This window comes from Centropristis striata, chromosome 14 (assembly GCF_030273125.1).
Source record: "Centropristis striata isolate RG_2023a ecotype Rhode Island chromosome 14, C.striata_1.0, whole genome shotgun sequence".
Lineage (NCBI taxonomy): Eukaryota > Metazoa > Chordata > Actinopteri > Perciformes > Serranidae > Centropristis > Centropristis striata.
Window position 1 is genome coordinate 33,161,853 of NC_081530.1, and position 23,098 is coordinate 33,184,950.

Genomic DNA, 23,098 nt, shown 5'->3' on the forward strand with positions numbered 1-23,098 from the left:
ATTTGCCGTAGCTATGTTCACAAATAAATGTTATTTATCGGTTTTGTTAAACGGGTGTGTAACTTTATTGTCGGACGGTTTAAAAGTGATGAACTGACTTCCGTTCTCGGGCATCGTCAACCTCTCGCGAGAACAGAGCGACTTCCTCTTCGCACGGAACCTGCTTCCAAGATGGTGAGAACATTTTCTGTCAACCGGGACTAGTTTTGAAATCCGTAATCATCTAGCTTTATTATCACCCGATTATAACACGTAGATATTAAATGGATCTTATATATTATATTCTAGCGGTGTGATGTTGAATTATTGTCATATTTGTCCCAGAAATACACATTTTAACGCTGTTTGCTGTCGCCGCTGAGCTGAGCAGTATGGAGCGGGAGTAGCACGAATATTTGACTGTTTTTATCTTTGTGGCTACTATTTAAATATTAAATGTACTTTTTTATACGCGGTTCGAAGCAGAAAAGTAACCAAATTGTGCCTCTTATGATATCGGAGTTGTTAAAGTTCACAAACATTAAAAACTAAAGGCGGCTAGCTGAAGATGCTAACAGCTCCATACCTTCCTATGGCAGGGTTAGCATGTGAGACAAAGTGCTTGTTTCACCAGCAGCAGGGGCAGATTAAGGGCTGATTTGCTCTATTTTGTGGTTAAATAAGCTCCACTGGCTGGTTTGGATGCTTTAAAGTGTGCTGAAGTTGTTGGTTTAAACAGCAGCACCTTGTAGCTGAAGCTAAGTGGCTAACTGGAGCCAAAAATGCTGCATGCAGAGACACATTCAGTGTTTGGGCCACATTAACTTCTGATCAGACCCTCAAAACCTGTTAGAAATTAGCTTTAAATTATACCTTAGTGAGGTTTTCATGTTGGAGCTGTTATTTGGGCTCCAGAGTGATTTAACAGCAGCAGCAGCAGGTTTGTGTCTAGCTCCTAAAGGTATTTTGAGTTGTAAAGTTGCTTCTGTCTGAAGGTAAACACATTGTTGAATATGTTAAAAATCTAAAAAGGTGCATACTGTTTGACTTAGACCTCTAAAGAGGAGTGATGAGTGATAAGTCTTTCAAACAGACTTAAAGGCACCAAGAGCACAGTTTTCACAGTATCAACACTCTTCCATAACCACAGTCGGTATACATATCTAGTAAATTATATTTAAAGTGTTTCAGGCTCGTATCTAATATTGATAAACAGCTGATTGTGATATTTACCCATGATTGACTGCTTCTGTTGTTTTATTTCAGTCTCTGGTCATCCCTGAGAAGTTCCAGCACATTCTTCGTGTTCTCAACACGAACATCGATGGTCGGAGGAAGATCGCCTTCGCCATCACTGCCATTAAGGTACCATCCTAACGCGGGAGTAAACCTGCTGTCTGTGTGTGTGTGTGTGTGTGTGTGTGTGTGTGTGTGTGTGTGTGTGATGGTTTTACCTGCACATTAACTTAAGGTTTCAATCCATGTTGTGGCTCTTCTGTGTGGAGTCTGCTTGTCCTCCAGCTTCCTCCCGTAGTCCAAAAACATGCACTTAGTTTAACCCATTGAAGCCTGGAAAGCGGATACGTTGTTTTGTAGTATTTGTATAAGCTCTCAAATACTTTTTGAATTTCGTTTCTATCTGCTACAGAGGCTGAAAAATCTATTATTTAGTAGAAGAGTTGACACTTCTGTTGAATTTCCAGAAAAACTTCAGGTTTTAGGGGTTATTTTAATCGCCCAGAGGTTTTACAGGAAGTTTTAGGCGTCAATGGGTTAACTGGTGACTCTAAATTGCCCCGTAGGAGTGAATGAGAGCGTGAATGGTCAGCCCTGTGATGGTCTGTAGACCTGTCCGCCTCTTGCCCAATGTCCTCCTTGAGTAATATGAATGAATGTATTTTCGCAGCTTATTTGTGAAATTTATTTGTGAAAAAGTTATTTTCCACTTTGTCCGTGTGATAAACATTATCTAACGTCCTGTGTGTGTGTGTGTGTGTGTCTGGTGTCAGGGTGTTGGCAGACGTTACGCTCATGTCGTCCTGAGGAAAGCCGACATCGACCTGAACAAGAGGGCCGGAGAGCTGACTGACGACGAGGTGAGGAACACTCTGACTCTCTCGTTGGGATTACACAGTGATTAGTTTAGCTTTAGTCTCTGCTCAGGAGGCTCCACTTTATCTTTACTGTTTCATTAATGATCTCAATGTCGTGTAGAAACCTTTTAAAGCTTCCAGACTGAACACTTCTGTCTGTTCTCATGACTTCACTTTAATGGTGCAAAGTGTTGAATGTTTCCTGGTTCTTTGGCGTTGGGGAACATTTCCATCAGCTTGAAACCTAGAACCAGTCTCACTGTGTGTTTATAATAACTCCCCAATAGATTTAACAGCCCTTTGGCGAAGTTATTTTACAATTTGCTATTTTGAAGAGATGCACCAAATTAATCCGAAATGCATGTTTAATGCTCTCATATCTTGTAAAAACTACTTTTACTAATGTACGTTTGAGACCTAGTTTGAGTTTGAGCTCTGTTTAGCTACAATATATTAGTTACTGCTTGTAAAAAATCACTCTGGTTTGTAGTTTCGAGGCCCAAAAGCAAACACACTGTAGATAAAGTAAGGTCTCAATAATATCTGCCTTTATTTCTGGTCACAGGTAAAATGATGCAGATCTGGTCTCAGAATAATAACATCATTATGGCAGGAAGTCAGTTAGAGTCGGCCATGATCACTATAAAAGTTAACATGTTATTAGTCTTGGTCTGAGCCGGCCTCCGTACAGGACTGGACCGATCCACACTGGTTCCAAGTCTAAACATGACAGCTGAGAACCCAAACTGTGCCATAGAACATCTATGAGAAAAATATTACAAAATCACCAGCAAGGTGGAAAGTCACATTTACACACAACATTATAATTATCCAAATATAACGAGCTGAAACTGGAAATGATCAAATTGCCGCTTTCATGTATCTCTGAAATTCAAATCAAGAGCAGGTTGTTCACCCAGAAGTGGTGTGAGCACAACATCTGCAGAACTTGGTGATGTTTTTGTAATTAAATTAGTTGTTTTTTTCCTTGTAGTTTCTATTTTGTCACGTTTGATTGGTTTCCTGTGTGACTAAACGTGTGTGTGTGTGTTCAGGTGGAGCGTGTGGTGACCATCATGCAGAACCCTCGCCAGTACAAAATCCCCGACTGGTTCCTCAACAGGCAGAAGGACGTCAAGGACGGAAAGTACAGCCAGGTAGGTCCCTGATAACTGAGACTGACTCACAGTAGAGTTGTTCTGATTCAGATACCAGGATGGGAAATGGCTCTGGTAGTGTCGAAAATGCTGCATCGGTATCGTTGTGTACTGGAGTCCAGGCACCGATCAGATACCACCTCATTTATTGAGTTAGTCTAGTTATCTATTTACTGGTTCGCTCTGTTAAACTTGTATTGTGGCTGCACTTTAATTTAAATATACTCCTAGATTTATTTATTTGAGTTGCTGTTGCACTGCTGTTTTGTAAACTGTTTTATTTAAAAATAAATGGCTTGAACCTGCTGTATTCATGTTTTACAAAGGGTTTAACCTGAGCCAGGCCTTAGCACAATGATAATCATATCACAGTCATGCAGCTGTAGGATATTATTTTTATAACATACTGGTATACTGGCTGTCTGATGGTTTGGAGACGAGTCAGCTGTGGTTGTAGACGCTGCAGGGTTCTAGCTCCAGAGGAAACGTTCTGCTCCTCATGTTCCTGACTCTGAACTGACTGACTGTTTGTGTCTCAGGTTCTAGCTAACGGTCTGGACAACAAGCTGAGAGAAGATCTGGAGAGGCTGAAGAAGATCAGAGCTCACAGAGGGCTCCGACACTTCTGGGGGTAAGAGACCTGCTCCAGCTCACACTGGTCCTGTTACCATGGTTACTGTAGCCACTCCACACTGGTCCTGTTACCATGGTTACTATATCCACTTCACACTGGTCCTGTTACCATAGTTACTGTATCCACTCCACACTGGTCCTGTTACCATGGTTATTGTATCTACTTCACACTGGTCCTGTCGCCATAGTTACTGTATCCACTTCACACTAGTCCTGTCGCCATAGTTACTGTATCCACTTCACACTAGTCCTGTCGCCATAGTTACTGTATCCACTTCACACTAGTCCTGTCGCCATAGTTACTGTATCCACTTCACACTAGTCCTGTCGCCATAGTTACTGTATCCACTTCACACTAGTCCTGTCGCCATAGTTACTGTATCCACTTCACACTAGTCCTGTCGCCATAGTTACTGTATCCACTTCACACTAGTCCTGTCGCCATAGTTACTGTATCCACTTCACACTAGTCCTGTCGCCATAGTTACTGTAACTGTCTGGGAAAATATATCGTCCTAAAAAATGTGCTATAGATAGTTTTGGATTTTTCATTAGTTTTAATGTTTTAGTTAAGTTTTTATTAATTTGTTGGGTGCCAGATTAAAAAAAAAAGTCACAAATGTTGCCTTTATTTCCTTTTATTATCCATCTCAGCCCCAATAAGTTTATTAAGTCATAAAACCAGATAGATGAAATAGATTTCATATCAACCAAAAAGGTTTACGGATGAAAAAAGTTGAACATTTTCACTATAATTTTAGTTTTACTTGGTTTTGTAAGTTTCAGTTAGTTATCGATTTAAAAAAGACAAACCTATTTTTATTTCAGTTAACAAAAATGTTTTTTCAATTCTAGTTTTCGTTATTTCGTCAGTTTTGGTTAACTATAATCTTGGTTCAGACACTTATTGTTGGATCCAAAGACAAACGTCAGCTGAGCCGAAGAGTTTTTATCAGTAAATGTGAACCTGTAGTCCAGCAGCTCAGTCTGTGTGTCCTGGGTCATTAATGGAGGTTTGGTGCAGAGAGTCGGTCCTGGACAGAAATCTGAGGGAGAACTCAGAACGCTGCTGCAGCTTTTCTTAATGCACAACTACAAACTGAATTCCTCTCATAAATCATGATACATGACAGTGAATTTAAAGATGCATGTGGTGGATTTGCTGCTGTTAGATGTTTCTGTTCTCTGATCTTCTCCTCGTCTCATTAACTCTTCTTCTTCTTCTCTTTCAGTCTGCGTGTGCGCGGTCAGCACACCAAGACCACCGGTCGTCGTGGTCGCACCGTCGGTGTGTCCAAGAAGAAGTAAACTCCCACTTCCCCTTCTTTCAATAAAACACCACGTTGTAAAAAAGCTTCCTGGCCTCGTCTGCTGATTTTAGTTTGGGGTGAAGCTCTTGGATTTTACTTTCATACAGTCTTGTTTAATCAGTTCTTTAATGATTTATTGGTTAAATGTGGTTCATGAGATAGAAACTAGAACTTTTAAATTTGCGTTTCTCAGTCCTGATGACTCCAACAGACTGATTCAGACGGTTATCGAGCTGCTTCAGGAGTTTAGAACGAGTGGATCAGCTGGTGGCGGAGAAGCTGCTCACGGCTGCAGTCGACTTCACTAAGGAGAAAAAAAAATCACCTCATTATTTCCTCCTGCACTGAACAAAATATATAAAACTTGGACATTCTAGAGCAGGGGTCTCAAACTCAAATTACCTGGGGGCCGCTGGAGGCAGGATCAAAAAGACACAAAAATACACAGAATTACCCAAAAAAGACACAAATGACGGAGAAACTAAATTACTTAAAAAAGAAACAAAATGACAAAAAAGACACAATTATTTTAAAAAGACAGAATTATATTAAAAGGACACACAATAACTTAAAGACACAAAATGACCCATAAAAGACACAAAATTACCAAAAAAGTAATTAAAGGGACCTTCCACACACAACACAGTAAAGTGCCATTCATATAAAACTCACATTAAACTTTCATATCAAGGTGGGGGCCACAAAATATCATCATGAGGGCCACAATTGGCCCGCGGGCCGCGAGTTTGAGACCCCTGTTCTAGATAGAAATCCAGCTGATAAAGCTGCTTAATGTCAAACTAAAATATGACCGATGGTATGGATTAATATATAATGATGCTCTGCTACCTGATGAATATTTTGCAGCAGACAATTTTTTGTTAATGAGCTCAGCTCCAGTGTCCCAATCTAAAAAATATGTATTTCATTTTATTTATTTTTCTTGTTTATTGCAAATGCCTTAAGAAAAAAAAGGTAAATAACTTCTATTGCAAATATTACCCATAAAACGAAAGTTGAAATCTGTAAATATAATGGAACATTTTTTTAAAGTATTTCTTAATGGTATTGGATGTTAAATGACATTGAATTCTACTTTGAAAAACACATCTGAATGTAAAATATGGCAAATTTGTTCTTGCAGTAAAACTTAAATGTAAAGAATTACAGAAACATGCAGTAAAGGCTGCTACTCACCATCTTAAAGTAAAAAATATATTTTAAATACAGATTTTATATTAGTGTACATTATCTGTATTTTTAAAGAAATGAACAGTAAATGGCTGTTCTGTTATTTTAGGGTAAGTAAACTTTGGCAGCCAGACTGAATCAGGTTTTTTAAAAACAATTTCTTTGTTTTTTTTCACAGTTCAGCACAACAAAAAAACTGAAGTTTATATTTTTAAATGAACAATGCATGTTAGACTATTATCCACATTTTTAAATAACTTTACTGTTATTTGAAGGTTAGTGACTAAATCCACCTTTATGCTTATTCTGGTGTGTAGTTGAATAGAATCCATTTAAACAGGGGTCTCAAACTCGTGGCCCGCGGGCCTATTGTGGCCCTCGTGATGATATTTTGTGGCCCTCACCTTGATATGAAAGTTTAATGTGAGTTTTATATGAATGGCACTTTACCGTGTTGTGTGTGGAAGGTCCCTTTAATTACTTTTTTTTTGGTCATTTTGTGTCTTTTTTTAATAATGACCAGAAAAAGACACAAAATGACTAACATTTTTTAAATAATTTTGTCTTTTTTTGGTAATTTTGTCTTTTTTTAATAATGACCAGAAAAAGACACAAAATGACTAAAATTTTTTAAATAATTTTGTCTTTTTTTGGTAATTTTGTCTTTTTTTAATAATGACCAGAAAAAGACACAAAATGACTAAAATTTTTAAAATAATTTTGTCTTTTTTTTGGTAATTTTGTGTCTTTTTTTAATAATGACCAGAAAAAGACACAAAATGACTAAAAAAAGATACAAAATGACTAAAAAAAAGATAGAAAATGACTAAAATTTTTAAAATAATTTTGTGTCTTTTTTTAATAATGACCAGAAAAAGACACAAAATGACTAAAATTTTTAAAATAATTTTGTCTTTTTTTTGGGTAATTTTGTGTCTTTTTTTAATAATGACCAGAAAAAGACACAAAATGACTAAAAAAAGACACAAAATGACTAAAATCTTTAAAATAATTTTGTGTCTTTTTTGGTTATTCCGTATTGTTGTTTTTTTGTAATTTTGTGTCTTTTTTTAAGTAATTTAGTGTTTTTTTCAATCATTCAGTGTCTTTTTTGGTAACTTTGTGTCTTTTTTTGGTCTTTTTTAAGTAATTTAGTGTCTTTTTCTGGTCATGTTGATGCTGCCTCCAGTGGCCTCCAGGTAATTAGAGTTTGAGACTCCTGCATTAAAACAATCACTCGTCACAGCAAACGTTGTTTTCTTCAGTTTAATATGCTGCATCGCTGACAGAAGGAAAGAGTCATTATACAATGGAGAAACAGGGAAATATTGCATTATTCTTAATATACAAATATTCCATAAAAACTGAGGTAAGCTAAGAGGAACTTATATGGCTGCAGGAAATATTAAAGTGCATAAAGACAGAACGTAAAGTCTTTAATGGTGAAGAAGTGAACTGAGGATTATTAATATTAATATTATGGCTTTAAACCTGATAAACTGAACAGCTACGTGTTGAAAGGTGAAATATGAGAAAACACAGTTTAAGTTACACGTTGAAGGAATAAAAGCAGCAGAATATGAACCATAAACAGGAATGACTGGTTTAGTTTGGTTGTTTGTTTGTTTGGCTGTAAGGCAGCGAGGAGACAAACACAAACAAGCTTCAGTCCACTTCTGACACCGTAAATACACACAAACATTTACACACAAACAGATTCATCGCTATGGAAACACAGTTCTCACAGTTGGAGCAATAAAAAAGGAAACTTGGCTTTGTTTGCTCATATTTAAAGTCATAATTATGAGATAAAAAGTCAATTATTATGAGATTAAATATAAGGTTGAAATTATCAGTCATAATTATTATATTTTAAAAAAAAGTCATAATTATAAGAAGTCAATTAGATCCCCATCTAATTGACTTCTTATAATTATGACTTTTTTTTAAATATAATAATTATGACGGGGGGGGGGGGGGTCACAATTATGAGAGTCATGATTATTAAATGGAAAAAGTAATAATTATGAGATTTAGAAAGTCAAAATTTTGAGTCAATTATTAGATGAAAAAAAATCTAAATGAGATAAAGTCAATTATTAGATTAAAAAAGTCAAAAATTTGGGGAAAAGTCAAAATTATGAGTCATGATTATTAGATTTTTTTTTAAAGCGATAAAGCCATAATTAAATTAGAAAGTCAAAATTATGAGATAAAAAGTCAAAATTATGATTTAAAAAAATTAAAATTATGAAATAAAGTGTCAAAATTATTAGTTAAAAAAAAGTCAAAATTATGACATAAAAAAAGTCAAATTTATGAGATAAAAAGTCATAATTATTAGATTTGAAAAAGTAATGAGAAAAAGGCATTATTATTAGATAAGTCAAAATTATGAGTCATGATTATTGAATTTAAAAACAAATGAGCTAAAGCCATAATTATTAGATTATAAAATCAAAATTATTAGATGGAAAAAAGTAAAAGAGGAGATGAAAAGTCAATTATTAGAATTAAAAAAGTCATGACTTTATCTCATAATTTCGACTTAATATGAGCAAAAACATTTTTTAGCAGAGCCGAGTTTTAATTTTTATTTTTATAACTGGTGGAAATGTTTTTCAATGATTCAGACACTAAAGTCTGATAGAATCACTGGAGGAAAATAAACTAACACAAAACAAATTCATCTTTTTTTTGATTGATTGTTCTCTCATAGACAGGAAACTTAAAAAAAAAAGTCTTAAAGCTGAAAAAAGATCAGTAACAAACGTTTAACAGTCGGTCAGAGAAACAGTCAGTCAGATTCTCTTCACATATTCATGTTTGATATTTTTCTATCAGGAGAAAGAGGAAAAAATGTTACTTTAGGAATGACAAAAATAAGACAAATTATGGGAAATAAAAACAATTACACAGATCAAAATGATAAAATAGGAACTTATTTTTATACTTCTGACTTAAATAGAAATATAACTTTAACTTATCTCTAATGTATAACTCGGTTTTCCATAATTATGACAAAAAATTGATCAGATAATTAAGATACAAGCTCTTTATTTTGACTCAGAATATCAAGTTAAGTTACAGTTAGTATGATATTTACTTTTATTTTACTTTTTCTTGGCTGCCACATAAATTTGCCAGTTTTTAGAATTTAATTTCTATTTTTTATTTTCCAGATTTCAGGAGAAATAAATATAATGTTTATTTATAAGTGTAAGAAAAACAATGTGACCTGCTGAAACTTTGAGCATTCGCACTAAAAATCATTTCAAATCTCCAGTAAAATATTCAAAACAGATGGAAAACAAAAAAACAGCTTCATATCAGGAGAAAAAAAACACAAAATCAGTCCAAACTACTTGTGTTCCTCCTCCAGGAGTCACATCAGGTCAGATTTCAGGAGTCAGAGGAGGTCAGGAGAGCTGCTTTAATGCCAGTACATGTTGAAGGAGAAGGAGGAGCAAGAGACGTTCAGGCCTCCCTCTGAGGAGGAGGAGACGTTCAGGCCTCCCTCTCAGGAGGAGGAGGAGACGTTCAGGCCTCCCTCTCAGGAGGAGGAGGAGACGTTCAGGCCTCCCTCTCAGGAGGAGGAGGAGACGTTCAGGCCTCCCTCTGAGGAGAAGACATTCACCTCTTCCTCGGAGGAGGAGACGTTCACCTCTTCCTCGGAGGAGGAGGAGACGTTCACCCCTTCCTCAGAGGGGGAGGAGACGTTCAGGCCTCCCTCTGAAGAGGAGGAGGAGATGTTCACCCCTTCCTCTGAGGAAGAGGAGGAGACGTTTAGGCCTCCCTCTGAGGAGGAGGAGGAGACGTTCAGGCCTCCCTCTGAGGAGGAGGAGGAGGAGACGTTCAGGCCTCCCTCTGAGGAGGAGGAGGAGGAGACGTTCAGGCCTCCCTCTGAGGAGGAGGAGACGTTCAGGCCTCCCTCTGAGGAGGAGGAGGAGGAGACGTTCAGGCCTCCCTCTGAGGAGGAGGAGACGTTCAGGCCTCCCTCTGAGGAGGAGGAGGAGACGTTCAGGCCTCCCTCTGAGGAGGAGGAGGAGACGTTCAGGCCTCCCGCTGAGGAGGAGGAGACGTTCAGGCCTCCTTCTGAGGAGGAGGAGGAGCAGGAGGAGAGGACTGCTGCTGCGGTTGCTGCTGCTGCGTCTCCTTGGTGGGAGCGTAGTAAAGCTCCAGAGGTTTCCTCACCTTCCAGTACTTCTCATTGACCAACTCCAGAGTCAAGGAGCCGTTCAGCGTCTGACAGGGAGGCACAGAGAGGAGGAGGAGATTAATAGAGGAGGAGAGAGAGGAGGAGGAGGAGGTTAATAGAGGAGAGAGGAGGAGGAGGTTAATAGAGAAGGAGAGAGAGGAGGAGGAGGAGGTTAATAGAGAAGGAGAATAATGAAAAGGGAAACCAGAGGAATTGAAATATTACTATAAAATCCACAAAACTGTTTTCATCTGAAATATTTCTTCAGTAGATTCACCACTTCATTCATTAACTGGAGTTAGATTACGCTGATTCATCCGTTCACACACACATTCATACTGGTGTTAGGGGACGTGTCCTCCTCCTCACCACTGGGTGGAGATATCGCGCCCTTTCTGTTGAGCTCAGTTTGACACTTTTGTGCCGTCAGTACTGACCGGCGACCGACTAATGTGACCAGCTAATGCGACGGGCTAATGCGACCGGCTAATGTGACCAGCTAATGCGACGGGCTAATGCGACGGGCTAATGTGACCGGCTAATGTGCGACAAGCTAATGTGCGACAAGCTAATGTGCGGCCGGCTAATGTGCAACAGGCTAATGCGACGGGCTAATGCGACTGGCTAATGCGACTGGCTAATGCGACGGGCTAATGCGACCGGCTAATGTGCGACCAGCTAATGTCACAGGCTAATGCGACCGGCTAATGTGACGAGCTAATGCGACCGGCTCATGTCACCGGCTAATGTCACCGGCTAATGTGCGACCGGCTAATGTCACCGGCTCATGTCACCGGCTAATGTCACCGGCTAATGTGCGACCAGCTAATGTCACAGGCTAATGCGACCGGCTAATGCGACCGGCTAATGTCACCGGCTAATGTGCGACCGGCTAATGTGCGACCGGCTAATGTCACCGGCTAATGTGCGACCGGCTAATGTGCGACCGGCTAATGTGACGGGCTAATGCGACCGGATAATGCGACGGGCTAATGCGACGGGCTAATGCGAACATAACAACTGATTGGGGAAAAAGTTAATCGGCAATTATTTTGATAATCAACTTATAGTTTAACAAAGTGCAAAAACTGTCTTTTTCACTGCAGGTCTGAAAGTTAAAAGCAGGATTGCTGTGATTTTTCACAATTTTACAACATTTTAAAGATAATTCTGTAGATAAATTGAGAATGAAAATGAGCTACTTGATACTAAGTTTAGAATCTGCCAAGTTATCTGCAAATATTAATGTTTAATTGTTTTGTATATTTGCCTGTGGTCCATTAAAGAAACAGTTGATCACATTGATCCACATCCCTGCTGAGAGTCAGACAGTCTGATGAATGTTGACTCACAGAGAACTGTCCTCCTCTGGTCATGATGTAGATGGTGTACTGTTTCTCACTGATGTTGGTCAGAGTGGAGCCCTCTCCTCCTCCTCCTGCTGCTGCTCCTCTCCCTGCAGCGTCTCCTCCTCCGTCCTCCTTCCCTCGCTCCTCCGTGTCTCCGTTGGCCTGTCGGTCCTCCAGAGCGATGCGTAGAGCCAGGTACTTGGACAGGTGGTCCACCGTGGCGTTGGCCGTCGTCTTCACAAACCTGCAGAGGAACAAGAATCGATGGGAAACGATGAATTAAAGCAAATTTACTGTAGCTCATGGGTCTCAAACTCGCGGCTCGCGGGCCAATTGTGGCCCTCGTGACGATATTTTGTGGCCCTCACCTTGATATGAAAGTTTAATGTGAGTTTTATATGAATGTCTCTTTACCGTGTTGTGTGTGGAAGGTCCCTTTATTGCTCCAGCTGGAGCTTCGTTTCACTTGTTTCTATGACGACGTTAACAAAACGAAAGGCAGCTGCTACCGGAGCGTTTATTATCTGCCGTGTTGTTGTTACCGCAAGAAGTGGAAATGTTATGGAATGTAATTTTGTGTCTTTTTTTGTAATTTTGTGTCTTTTTTGGTTAATTTGTGTCTTTTTGTGGTCATTTTGAGTCCTTTTTGGCTTAATTTTATGTAATTTTTTGTTCAATTTGACTCTTTTTTACACACTCAGGAGGTCAGAATGGACCTTTAAACTGATAGCAAAGGACTTCGATTAAAAGTAACAATAAAATATATAACTGCACAGACAGAGAGATGTTTTAGTTGTTGTCTGCTTCATTATTATTATTATTATTCATTAAATTGGGGGTCGCGACTCAAAAAGGTTGAGAACTACTGGTTTAGAGGAGTTCAGAGGGGGGCCAGGTGTGTCTCACCTGGTCTGGTTGTAGTCCTCGGCCTGGACCAGCTCCGGGTGCGGTCTGAACACCAGCTCGATCTCCGAGGTGGGTCCGTCTTTGTGGCGTCTGAGCGGCGGCGTGGGGCTGCCGCTGTCCGCCTCGGGCCCCGAGCCGTCGTCGGACGCCCGCGGCCTCTTGCGGCTCGGCCCGGCCTCGGAGGGGGTCTGCCCGGGGGGGTGGGGGGTGTGGGAGGGCGCCGAGTCATGGGAGAGGTGGGAGCGGGCGTCCCCGTTGTCCTCCCCGCCGCTGAAGGTGGTGTTGTCACTCTCCTGAGCCGGCTTCTTCACCCGGTGGTTCCTGCAGGGCGGAGGGCACACGGGTCACCATTTATAGAGGGGACACGGATCACCATTTATACACTGAACAAATTCATAAAACAACACTTTTGTTTTTGCTCCCATTTTTCAATAGCTGAACTCAAAGATCTCAAACTTTTTCTATACACTCAAAATAACCATTACATGTTCCAGTTCCTGCCAATATCCAGGAACTTGGCAAAGCCATTGAAGAGGAGTGGACCAATATTATTAACAATTCTATGTGGAGGAGATGTGTTGCACTCTGTGAGGCAAATGGTGGTCACACCAGAGACTGGCTGGTTTCAGACACACCCAATAAAGCAAAACTGCTCAGTTTGGCCTTTTATTGTAGCCAGCCTAACACCGGGATTCCACTGGATGCGTTACGACTCCGTAACGGGTCCGTCCCCAACGACTGCGTATCTCCGCAGTCCATCAACACACACCGGATCTGTCTGCGTCAAGCTGTTGCGGACAGCGTAGTCCCGAGGACGCACAAGATCTCGCAAATTCATGCTTAATCAAGTGATATAACGAAGATAATCAACATCTCCTCGTTAATGACTGGAGACAAATCCAGCGACTCCGTCTTAACGAGCGCTAACGAGGTCGGCCGGCTTGTTAACAAGAGCCTCTTGTTAACAAGCCGGCCGACCTCGTTAGCGGCAGTTAGCTACAGTTAGCTCTGTAGCAGTGCAGTGTGTATGTGCTGCTGCTGCAGGAGGTGTTCACTTAGCGATCTCTGTTTGTTTACTACAAAGAACCGGAGTGAGCGGTGTCAGGGGCGTGAAAAGACGAGTGAAAACCTCTAACCTGTTGACTTCAGGTCTGTCCCCGCCCATCATGACGTCTTCAAGTTGTGAAAAACGATTCACCGCGAACCCGAGGTATTTTATTTTGAAAATATACCCGATGTTTTATTTTGTGTCTGTGCACGAACGATCTGTTCTGTGCTGAATTTATGCGCCGTGCTCCGTCGTCTACAAAAATAGAAGCTCTGCTCCAGTGTTGCGAGGGCTGTCGGATGGCCCTGCGTCGTCGGACTCATTACGCAGCGGATCTGCAGTCGGTGGAATCTCACACATTGATTATAATGGATGCGTAACGGCTCCGACGACGGATCTGCAGCCGTTACGCATCCAGTGGAATCCAGGGGTTAGGCACGACTGCAATAATCATGCTGTCTGTCAGCATCTTGATACGTTTCACCTGTGAGGTGGATTATCTCGGCTCACTATCACAGATTTAGGCCCCGTTTACACAAAGGGAAAACACAGATATTTTCATGTGGTTTGGCCTCTCATTTACACGAAAACCCTGTTTTTATCACAGAAAACGATTATTTCTAAAAACTCCGGGCAAAGTGGAGAATTTGGAAAACTCTGGTTATGTGTTGTCGTGTCAACTGGGAGAAACAAATGGGTTTTAGGTTCTCACGTTCATTCTATCTAGTTGTTTTGAAAGCAACAGGAAGTCGCTGGTGTTATTGGTTGTTGTTGATTCTGAGGATTCTGATTGGCTCGCATATCTTTTCCTTCTCCCTACATTGCCGCCCATATATAGGTTTGTTATAGTTATAATGGTATTTATGCGGGTTGATGTAAATGACAACTTTTTTGAAAACGATGTTGTGTGCACGATGTTATTTTTTTCAAACGGAGGAGGGGAAATATTAGCTCCTCTAAATACCCTGCTATGTATAAACGTGGCCTTAGACAGATTAGTGAACAATATTTGAGAGAAATGGTTATTTTGAGTATAAAGGAAAAGTTTGAGATCTTTGGGTTCAGCTCATGAAAAATGGGAGCAAAAACAAAAGTGTTGCATTTATATTTTTGTTCAGTGTCGATAAAAGGAACATAATAAGAGTCTCATTTCTACTCAAGTAACTTGCTGATGGATCAAAGCTTTCTGCACATTAACATACACCCAGAGAACAAACATGAGGAATAACTGCAGCAGGTCTCCCTCTGCTGTAACCGTGACGATAACCAGACCCCCCCCCATCCTCCCCCACCTCTCGGACCTGTAGCGGGCCTGCTGCCGGAGCCCCTCCTCGATGCTGGAGCTCAGCGCCTCCTTGTTGTGCAGCCGGTTGAGTCGCTCGATGACGCGCCGCTGGTGCGCCTCGTACTCGTCGCGGCTCGGGTAGATCTTCTGGATCAGTGCGTCGAAGTTGGAGTCTCGGCGCAGCGAGCGCCTGGAGACCAGCTTCTTCCTGCAGGTCGGACACTCTTTGTTCCTGGGAGGGAGGAGGAGATCACATCAGGCTCAGGTTGGAGTTTCTGCACAGTATTTCTGACAGAATGAGTTTTAAATGCACTGAAAGTACAATAAACCAGAAAAAAAATCATCTATTCAAAATAGCAGAACCCTTTGAAGTCTAACAAGCCGTTTCAGGGTGGATTTTGTGTTTTTGTGTTTCCTCACAATATATATAATCTATAAAAATCTATACGTTCTGCAGCTCTATGGAATCATGGCGAGATGTGGGAACAACTCAAACATTTCTTTGTGCAGAGTAACACAGTTAGAATGACCGAAATCAGAAAGTCTGTTTTTAAATGTGAATAAAATAGAGAAGTGTTTATGTATGAATTTGAAGTGCCCACAGGTGTCACAAATGTTACAAAAACAACACAAATGACCATAAAAAAGACAAAAAATGACTAAAACAAGACACAAAATAACCAAAAAAGATGTTAAATTACAATAAAAAAGACACTAAACGACCAAAAAACTACGTAAAACAACCAAAAAAAGACGTAAAATGACCAAAAGACACAAGTTTTCTCCAATTATTGTACATATTGAAGTATTGTCATGTTTCAAGCCTCTCCTGTCCTCTCCTCTCTGCTCTGTGTAAACAGCCTCTCCTGTCCTCTCCTCTCTGCTCTGTGTAAACAGCCTCTGAGGAGCAGAATTTAATGTTTTTAACAGGACCTGGTTTATTTTAAATGACACACGGAGAATAAAGAGATTCTGACACTAATATCAACATTTAACACAAGTTTTGGTCACTTTTTCAATATATATTTAGTTCAAATTTGGATGATAATGCCTGTTTTTACAGTTTATTTTTCTGTAAAACGGTGTATTTTGTGGCGATCTTTTATCGAGGCATTTTTCACCACATAATATCACATGTAAAAACCAAGTAGCACAAGTTATCTGGTATGAAACCTTTTGTAATGAATGTTAATGAATGTTAATGAATGTTAATGAATGTTAACGAGTGTTAACGGTGCTGACCCTGATCGCAGCGCGGTGACGATGCAGTCGGAGCAGAAGCGGTGCAGACACTCTTTGGTTGTCATGGTGTTCTTCAGCATGTCCAGACAGATGGGACACATGAGCTCGCTGTGCAGAGAGCGAGGAGACACGGCCACCTCCGTCCCGTCGATGATCGCCTCCTACACACACACACACACACACACACACACACACACACACACACACACACAATTTTAATTTAATTGAACAAATTGCACTTAAAGAGGAATTCTGATGATTCGGATTTGATGCATTCCATTTCTTATTTACCGAAGATGTTTCAGAAATACAGAAGTGTATAGAAGCAGTCACACACACACACAGACACACATACAGACAGACACACACACACACACACACACACAGACACACACACACACCTATCTTTGTGAGGGCCCGCATAGGAATAGTGAATTCCCTTGCAAGGTTATAATAGTTTTAGTTTCTTTGTGAATTTTGTTTTCAAATTCAGTTAGTTTTAATTCGTTTTTAGAGTGAGTTTGCTAGTTTTAGTTTAGTTTTTATTAGTTTTAGTTTTTTGTAATGGGGTATTTGTTGGGTGGGAGATTAAAAGAGGTCACAGTCAATTTTGCCTTTATTTCCTTTGTCTGATCCATCTTCATTATGCATGAAAAAAGTTGACAAAGACGAAAACGAAGGACATTTTCACTATAATTTCAGTTAGTTTTGTAACCACAAAATACAGTTTCAGTTAATTATCATCATCATGTAACCTTTAACCCTTAAAACAAAGTCTGAAATCTCAAAAAAGCCTTTTAAGAAGTGAGGACCGGCCGAAATGTCCTCACTTTGCAAAAATGTCCTCACTCTGTTGGTTAAAAACGTGTTCTGGTCCTCACTATGTAGGAAGTACGCGCGCGCGCGCACACACACACACACACACACACACACACACACACACACACACACACAGTTCACAGTCTAGGGACACATGCAGGTTTACCTGAGGGCTCCTGTGCAGCTCGTACAGGCTCAGCTCCCAGGTCTTACTGGGAGTCTGGATGTTTACTGGAGCTGCCATGATGACGGTCCCCACAATCCCCACTGGACCAACAGAGAGAGAGAACACACACACACAAACATGTGAAACGTGTACACCTGGAACTACAGTGCATATATGTTTGTTTGTGTGTGTGTGTGTGTGTGTGTGTGTGTGTGTACAGTTTATTTTGACTATCTCTCTTGCAGCCACAAAGCCTCATCACAGCACCAAATGTGGATTAATCCACCGCAAAATAGTCCAACTACATGCAAGACTTCCTCCTTTCTGTTGTTTTATAAAAACCACAGCGAGCAGCTGTTTTAGGAATTTACTGAGACTTTTTTTAAACATGAAACTATATATTTATGTGATGTTTGTAAAGGTTAAGTAGGAACAAAAGGGCTGAGAGACACAGAATGGAAGTTAAAAAGCATTATTCTGGCTAAAAATTAAAAAATATATATAAATGCACCATTAAATTAGCTGAAAAATCTTTGCAGATTTTGAACCATATTTTTGTCTGAATTAGGTATATAGAGCAAAGAATGTCTGCAGTTCTGATTGAAATATTTTGGGCGATTTTGCAGCTCAAACCTTTGTTTTAGTCTTCACTTGTATTGAGAACTAAATATGTTTCCAATTGGAAAAATGGCATCTCAAAATATAAGTGCATAAGAAGATTTTTACAGTGTATATTTTTATTAAACTCTGATTGGAAATACATTTAAAAAGGTGGCAAATATTCCCTTTACCAACTCTGAAATTATAGTCCAATAATATACCATTCTGCACAATGAGTACTTTAGTTTGTTGATACTATTAAAAGTATTTTGATGCTTATACTTCTGAATTTAGGAGTTTGACTCGTGACAAAGTATTTTTACCGACAGTAGAAACTGCCTGCTACTTCTTCCTTATGTGACCATGTAACATGAGAAATATGTGAAGGGACAATAAACTGAAGGGTAAAATGTAAACAAAGCAGATTTCAATGAACTACAGCGAAACCATGACAATAACAGTGGAAAAATAAATAAATACAGTTTTAAAACATTTACCAAAACATATTATTCTACAGATATATATTTTATATATAATTTTACACACACACACACACACACACACACACACACACATATATATATAAAACACATTTCATGTATTTTTAGTATTTTAAAATATATTATTATTATTATTATATTAAAATAATGAGTGTGAAGGGACAATAAACTATTAAAATGTAAACAATGCAGATTTCAATGAACTACAGCGAAACCATGACAACAACAGTGGAAAAATAAATAAATAAAGTTTTAAAACATTTACCAAAACATATATATATATATATATATAATTTTACACACACACACACACACACACATATATATATATATAAAAAAACACATTTCATGTATTTTTAGTATTTTAAAATATATTATTATTATTATTATATTAAAATAATGAGTGTGAAGGGACAATAAACTATTAAAATGTAAACAAAGCAGATTTCAATGAACTACAGCGAAACCATGACAATAACAGTGTAAAAATAAATAAATAAATAAAGTTTTAAAACATTTACCAAAATATATATATATTTCATATATATATATATATATGAAATATATATATATATTTTTATATATATATAATTTTACACACACACACACACATATATATATATATAAAAACACATTTAATGTATTTTTAGTATTTTAAAATATATTATTATTATTATTATTATATTAAAATAATGAGTGTGAAGGGACAATAAACTATTCAAATGTAAACAATGCAGATTTCAATGATCTACAGCGAAATCATGATAAATAACAACAAACAGCTTGAGAAGAAAACTACACAAATATTACGTCAACACAATAAGCTCATCAGGTGATCATAATATTGATTATTTAAAGGTTGAATTGATCAGTTTTGTAATAAAAATAAAAACAAAAACACTCCTGAGACCCGCCGACAGGAAAACTTCCCCGCGGGACAAAACACCGATTCTCCATCACGGTTTCTAATCAATAGAGAAGTTTGTAAAGTTGTACTTGTGTGGTAGGATTTAATAATAAGTAAATATTGTTATTAATCGACGGGGAGGTGACAGAAAAGAGAATAAAAGGCAGGAAATGAGAGTAAACTCACCTGGCGGTAGTGACGGACAGCTGACCCGAGGAGACCCCCCCCCCTCCCCCCGACACTAACACTAAACTACTCGATTAATCACTAATAAAGAAAAGTCCGCTGCTTCTCTGCTCACACAGTCGACACGGCGGGTTTTAGTCTCTCTGTGCGCCTCGTTAGGAGAGAAAATAAGACAGAAATAAGACCAGCGTAGCATATTTTTTAGCCCAAGAAGCTAGCTAACGTTAGCTGTGGCCATCTTTCTTCTTCTTCTCCCCGGAACAAGTCGCGCTCTGCCCGGCTGCTGCTCAGCGGAGACGGTGCTGACCCCCAGCGGCCGCTCGGTGCATTACAACACACAACTAGCACAACTATAAGAATAGATAGATAGATAGATAGATAGATAGATAGATAGATAGATAGATAGATAGATAGATAGATAGATAGATAGATAGATAGATAGGTAGGTAGGTAGGTAGGTAGGTAGATAGATAGATAGATAGATAGATAGATAGATAGATAGATAGATAGATAGATAGATAGATAGATAGGTAGGTAGGTAGGTAGATAGATAGATAGATAGATAGATAGATAGATAGATAGATAGATAGATAGATAGATAGATAGATAGATAGATAGGTGGGGTGGTGGATGGATGATATATAGGTAGGAGGGTGGGTGGATGGATGGATGGATGGATGGGTGGATGGATGGATGGATGGATGGATGAATAGATAGATAGATAGATAGATAGATAGATAGATAGATAGATAGATAGATAGATAGATAGATAGATAGATAGATAGATAGATAGATAGATAGGTGCGGTGGTGGATGGATGGATATATAGGTAGGAGGGTGGGTGGATGGATGGATGGATGGATGGATGGATGAATAGATAGATAGATAGATAGATAGATAGATAGATAGATAGGTGGGGTGGTGGATGGATGGATGGATGGGTGGGTGGATGGATGATAGATAGATAGATAGATAGATAGATAGATAGATAGATAGATAGATAGATAGATAGGGTGGTGGATGGATGGATGGATGGATGGAGGATGGAAGGGTGGAAGGGTGGATAGGTGGGTGGGTGGATGGATGGATGGATGGATGGATGATGGATGGATGGATGATGGATGGATGGATGAATAGATAGATAGATAGATAGATAGATAGATAGATAGATAGATAGATAGATAGATAGATAGATAGATAGATAGATAGATAGATAGATAGATAGATAGATATAAAATATACAATATATTCCTCTGTTGCTGATTTGCATAATGACTACTTTGTGTTTTATTTGGCACCATAACTATGTTTTGAATGCAGGTTATTTTTAACTTGCAGCAGCTTAAACTCTGATGACACTTTCACAGTGTAACAAGTTTGGAAGCAGGTTGTCTAAAAACAGATGAACGATGAGGTCAAAATGCATCATCAGCCTTTATCTGAAAGGTCAATCTACTTTGTGCGGATTATGCAAATGAGCAAATACCTCCTCTGGTACGTCTTGTCAACCACACCTGTTTAAAATTATAGACCTCGCGGCCAAACCTTCATCTGATTACATTGTGGTTTCACTGATCCAGAAACAGTGTAACAGACAAACCATGTAAGAAATGTTTCTGCCTGCTGAGTCATGAGGCCAGAGGAGAGGAGGCCTGAAGTGAAAGGAGAGACGATTAAAACCAAAACTGATCTGTTCATCTGTTGATGCTCCTCAGACGGATGTTTCTTGTGGTTTGGGCTAGTTTTACATTGTGGTTCTGCAACTTTTACTTGAGACCTGTGTTCCTGTTTGGAGTATTTTATTAAAGAATGATTGAGTTCATCCAACCCACTGTACTACAGTGCAACGTTTGAGATATTACATAAAATAATTAATTGAAAATGTTCAATAAAATGCACTGCTGTTTCTTTTTGTCCACTGGTGGGCAAGGCAAGGCAAGGCAAGTTTATTTATATAGCACAATTCGGACACAGGGACATTCAAAGTGCTTTACAGGGGCTAGATCAAAATACATAAAACACATTAGAAGACATTTAAAAGCGAAAAAAAAAAAAATAAAATAAAATAAAATTAAAGAATTAAAAAAAAGGGAATGAATAAAACATTTAAGAGCGAATGAATAAAAATTACAGGTTAAAATGGAAACAGAAAAGTGGTGGGGTCTGCTAGCCTGTAAAAAAGACTTCCCAAACACTTCAAATAACACTTAACATGTCAATTATTTTACATGATAATTTGCTTAAAAATACAGATAATAAATAGTAAATATCTGTATTAATTTAAAAAAAAAAATACATATCTATATTAAAACGGAAAAAGTATAATATTTATTTTTGACTTTCTCTTTAATTTTTTTTACATTAAATTTAAAGGTTTGCTGTATTCTTTATCAATTATATGTTGTTGGGTTTTTTTGTTTTTACATAGAATTGACTGTAATTGAACATATTTTATATTATGATATTCATTATAATATTGTAAAAATAAAATAACTTCAACTTTTATTTGTGTGGTTCATATTTGTAATACAAATATTTTTTTGTTTTTGTTATTTGCACTTAATGTAGAAAAAAATATCTATATTTAAAAAAATATAATAAAAAGTAAAAAGTATTATATTTTAATTATTTTATAAGATTTATTTTTATGGTTCATATTTGTAATACAAATAGTTTACCTTTTTTTTGGCATTTGCACTTAATGTATAAAAACAAATATGTATTTTAAAAACATTTAATAAAAAGTAAAAAGTATAATATTTTAATTATTTATAAGATTTCTTTTTACATTAAATAGAAAAAAAAGTTGCCTTTATTTTTTACACACAGCTATATGATGTGTAATAAAAGTAATGTATACACCACTTAAAAAATGTTTACCATGCCATGTTGGAAAAGTTTTTTCAGCACAACCTCACCTATACGACCTGGTTACTTTTTAAATTTTATTTTGACTTACTGGATCAACATTTTGGACAAAAACAACACACAGAAACACACATCAAAACACACAAAAGAACCAAAAAAAAATACAAAAAAATGCACAAAAAACCACAAAAGAACAAAAAAATACAAAAAACATACATAAAAACACAAACAAATACAAAAAACACAAAAAATGACTAAAAACATGGATAAAAACAAAAACAACCAAAACAAATAAACACAAAACACACACAAAAAATACAAAAAACATGCATAAAAAAACAAAATCCACACAAACAATACAAAGAAACATTTTGGACAAAAACAACACACAAAAACACATATAAAAACACACAAAAGAACAAAAAATATACAAAAAACAAACAAAAAAACAAACAAAAAAACAAACAAAAAAAACATACATAAAAACACAAAAAACACAAAAGATGACAAAAAAACACGGATAAAAACAAAAACAACCAAAAAATAAACACAAAAAATACAAAAAAACATGCATAAAAAAACAAAATCCACACAAACAATACAAAGAAACATTTTGGACAAAAACAACACACAGAAACACACATCAAAACACACAAAAGAA

At 38.0% G+C, this 23,098-nt stretch overlaps 2 protein-coding genes across 3 annotated transcripts; one reads left to right on the forward strand and one right to left on the reverse strand.

The window, feature by feature from the left end:
* Nucleotides 1-12: 12 nt before the first annotated feature.
* rps18 (ribosomal protein S18) lies at nt 13-5,215 on the forward strand. The gene is made up of 6 exons (XM_059350108.1): nt 13-174; nt 1,246-1,344; nt 1,989-2,075; nt 3,128-3,229; nt 3,769-3,860; nt 5,095-5,215. The coding sequence occupies exons 1-6, from the start codon at nt 28-30 to the stop codon at nt 5,168-5,170; spliced, it is 603 nt and encodes a 200-aa protein (XP_059206091.1). The 5' UTR covers nt 13-27; the 3' UTR covers nt 5,171-5,215.
* A 5,046-nt stretch (nt 5,216-10,261) lies between these two features.
* LOC131985063 (E3 ubiquitin-protein ligase RING2-A-like) lies at nt 10,262-19,870 on the reverse strand. 2 transcript variants are annotated; one of them, XM_059350097.1, is made up of 7 exons: nt 19,570-19,870; nt 17,377-17,477; nt 16,392-16,552; nt 15,166-15,381; nt 12,817-13,137; nt 11,914-12,154; nt 10,262-10,608 (listed from the first exon to the last, which is right to left on the reverse strand). In XM_059350097.1, the coding sequence occupies exons 2-7, from the start codon at nt 17,452-17,454 to the stop codon at nt 10,447-10,449; spliced, it is 1,179 nt and encodes a 392-aa protein (XP_059206080.1). In that variant the 5' UTR covers nt 17,455-17,477; nt 19,570-19,870; the 3' UTR covers nt 10,262-10,446. The 2 variants fall into 2 exon arrangements, with proteins under 2 accessions (XP_059206080.1, XP_059206079.1); XM_059350096.1 differs by lacking the exon at nt 19,570-19,870 and having other exon boundaries at nt 17,377-17,497.
* Between the last annotated feature and the right edge of the window lie 3,228 nt (nt 19,871-23,098).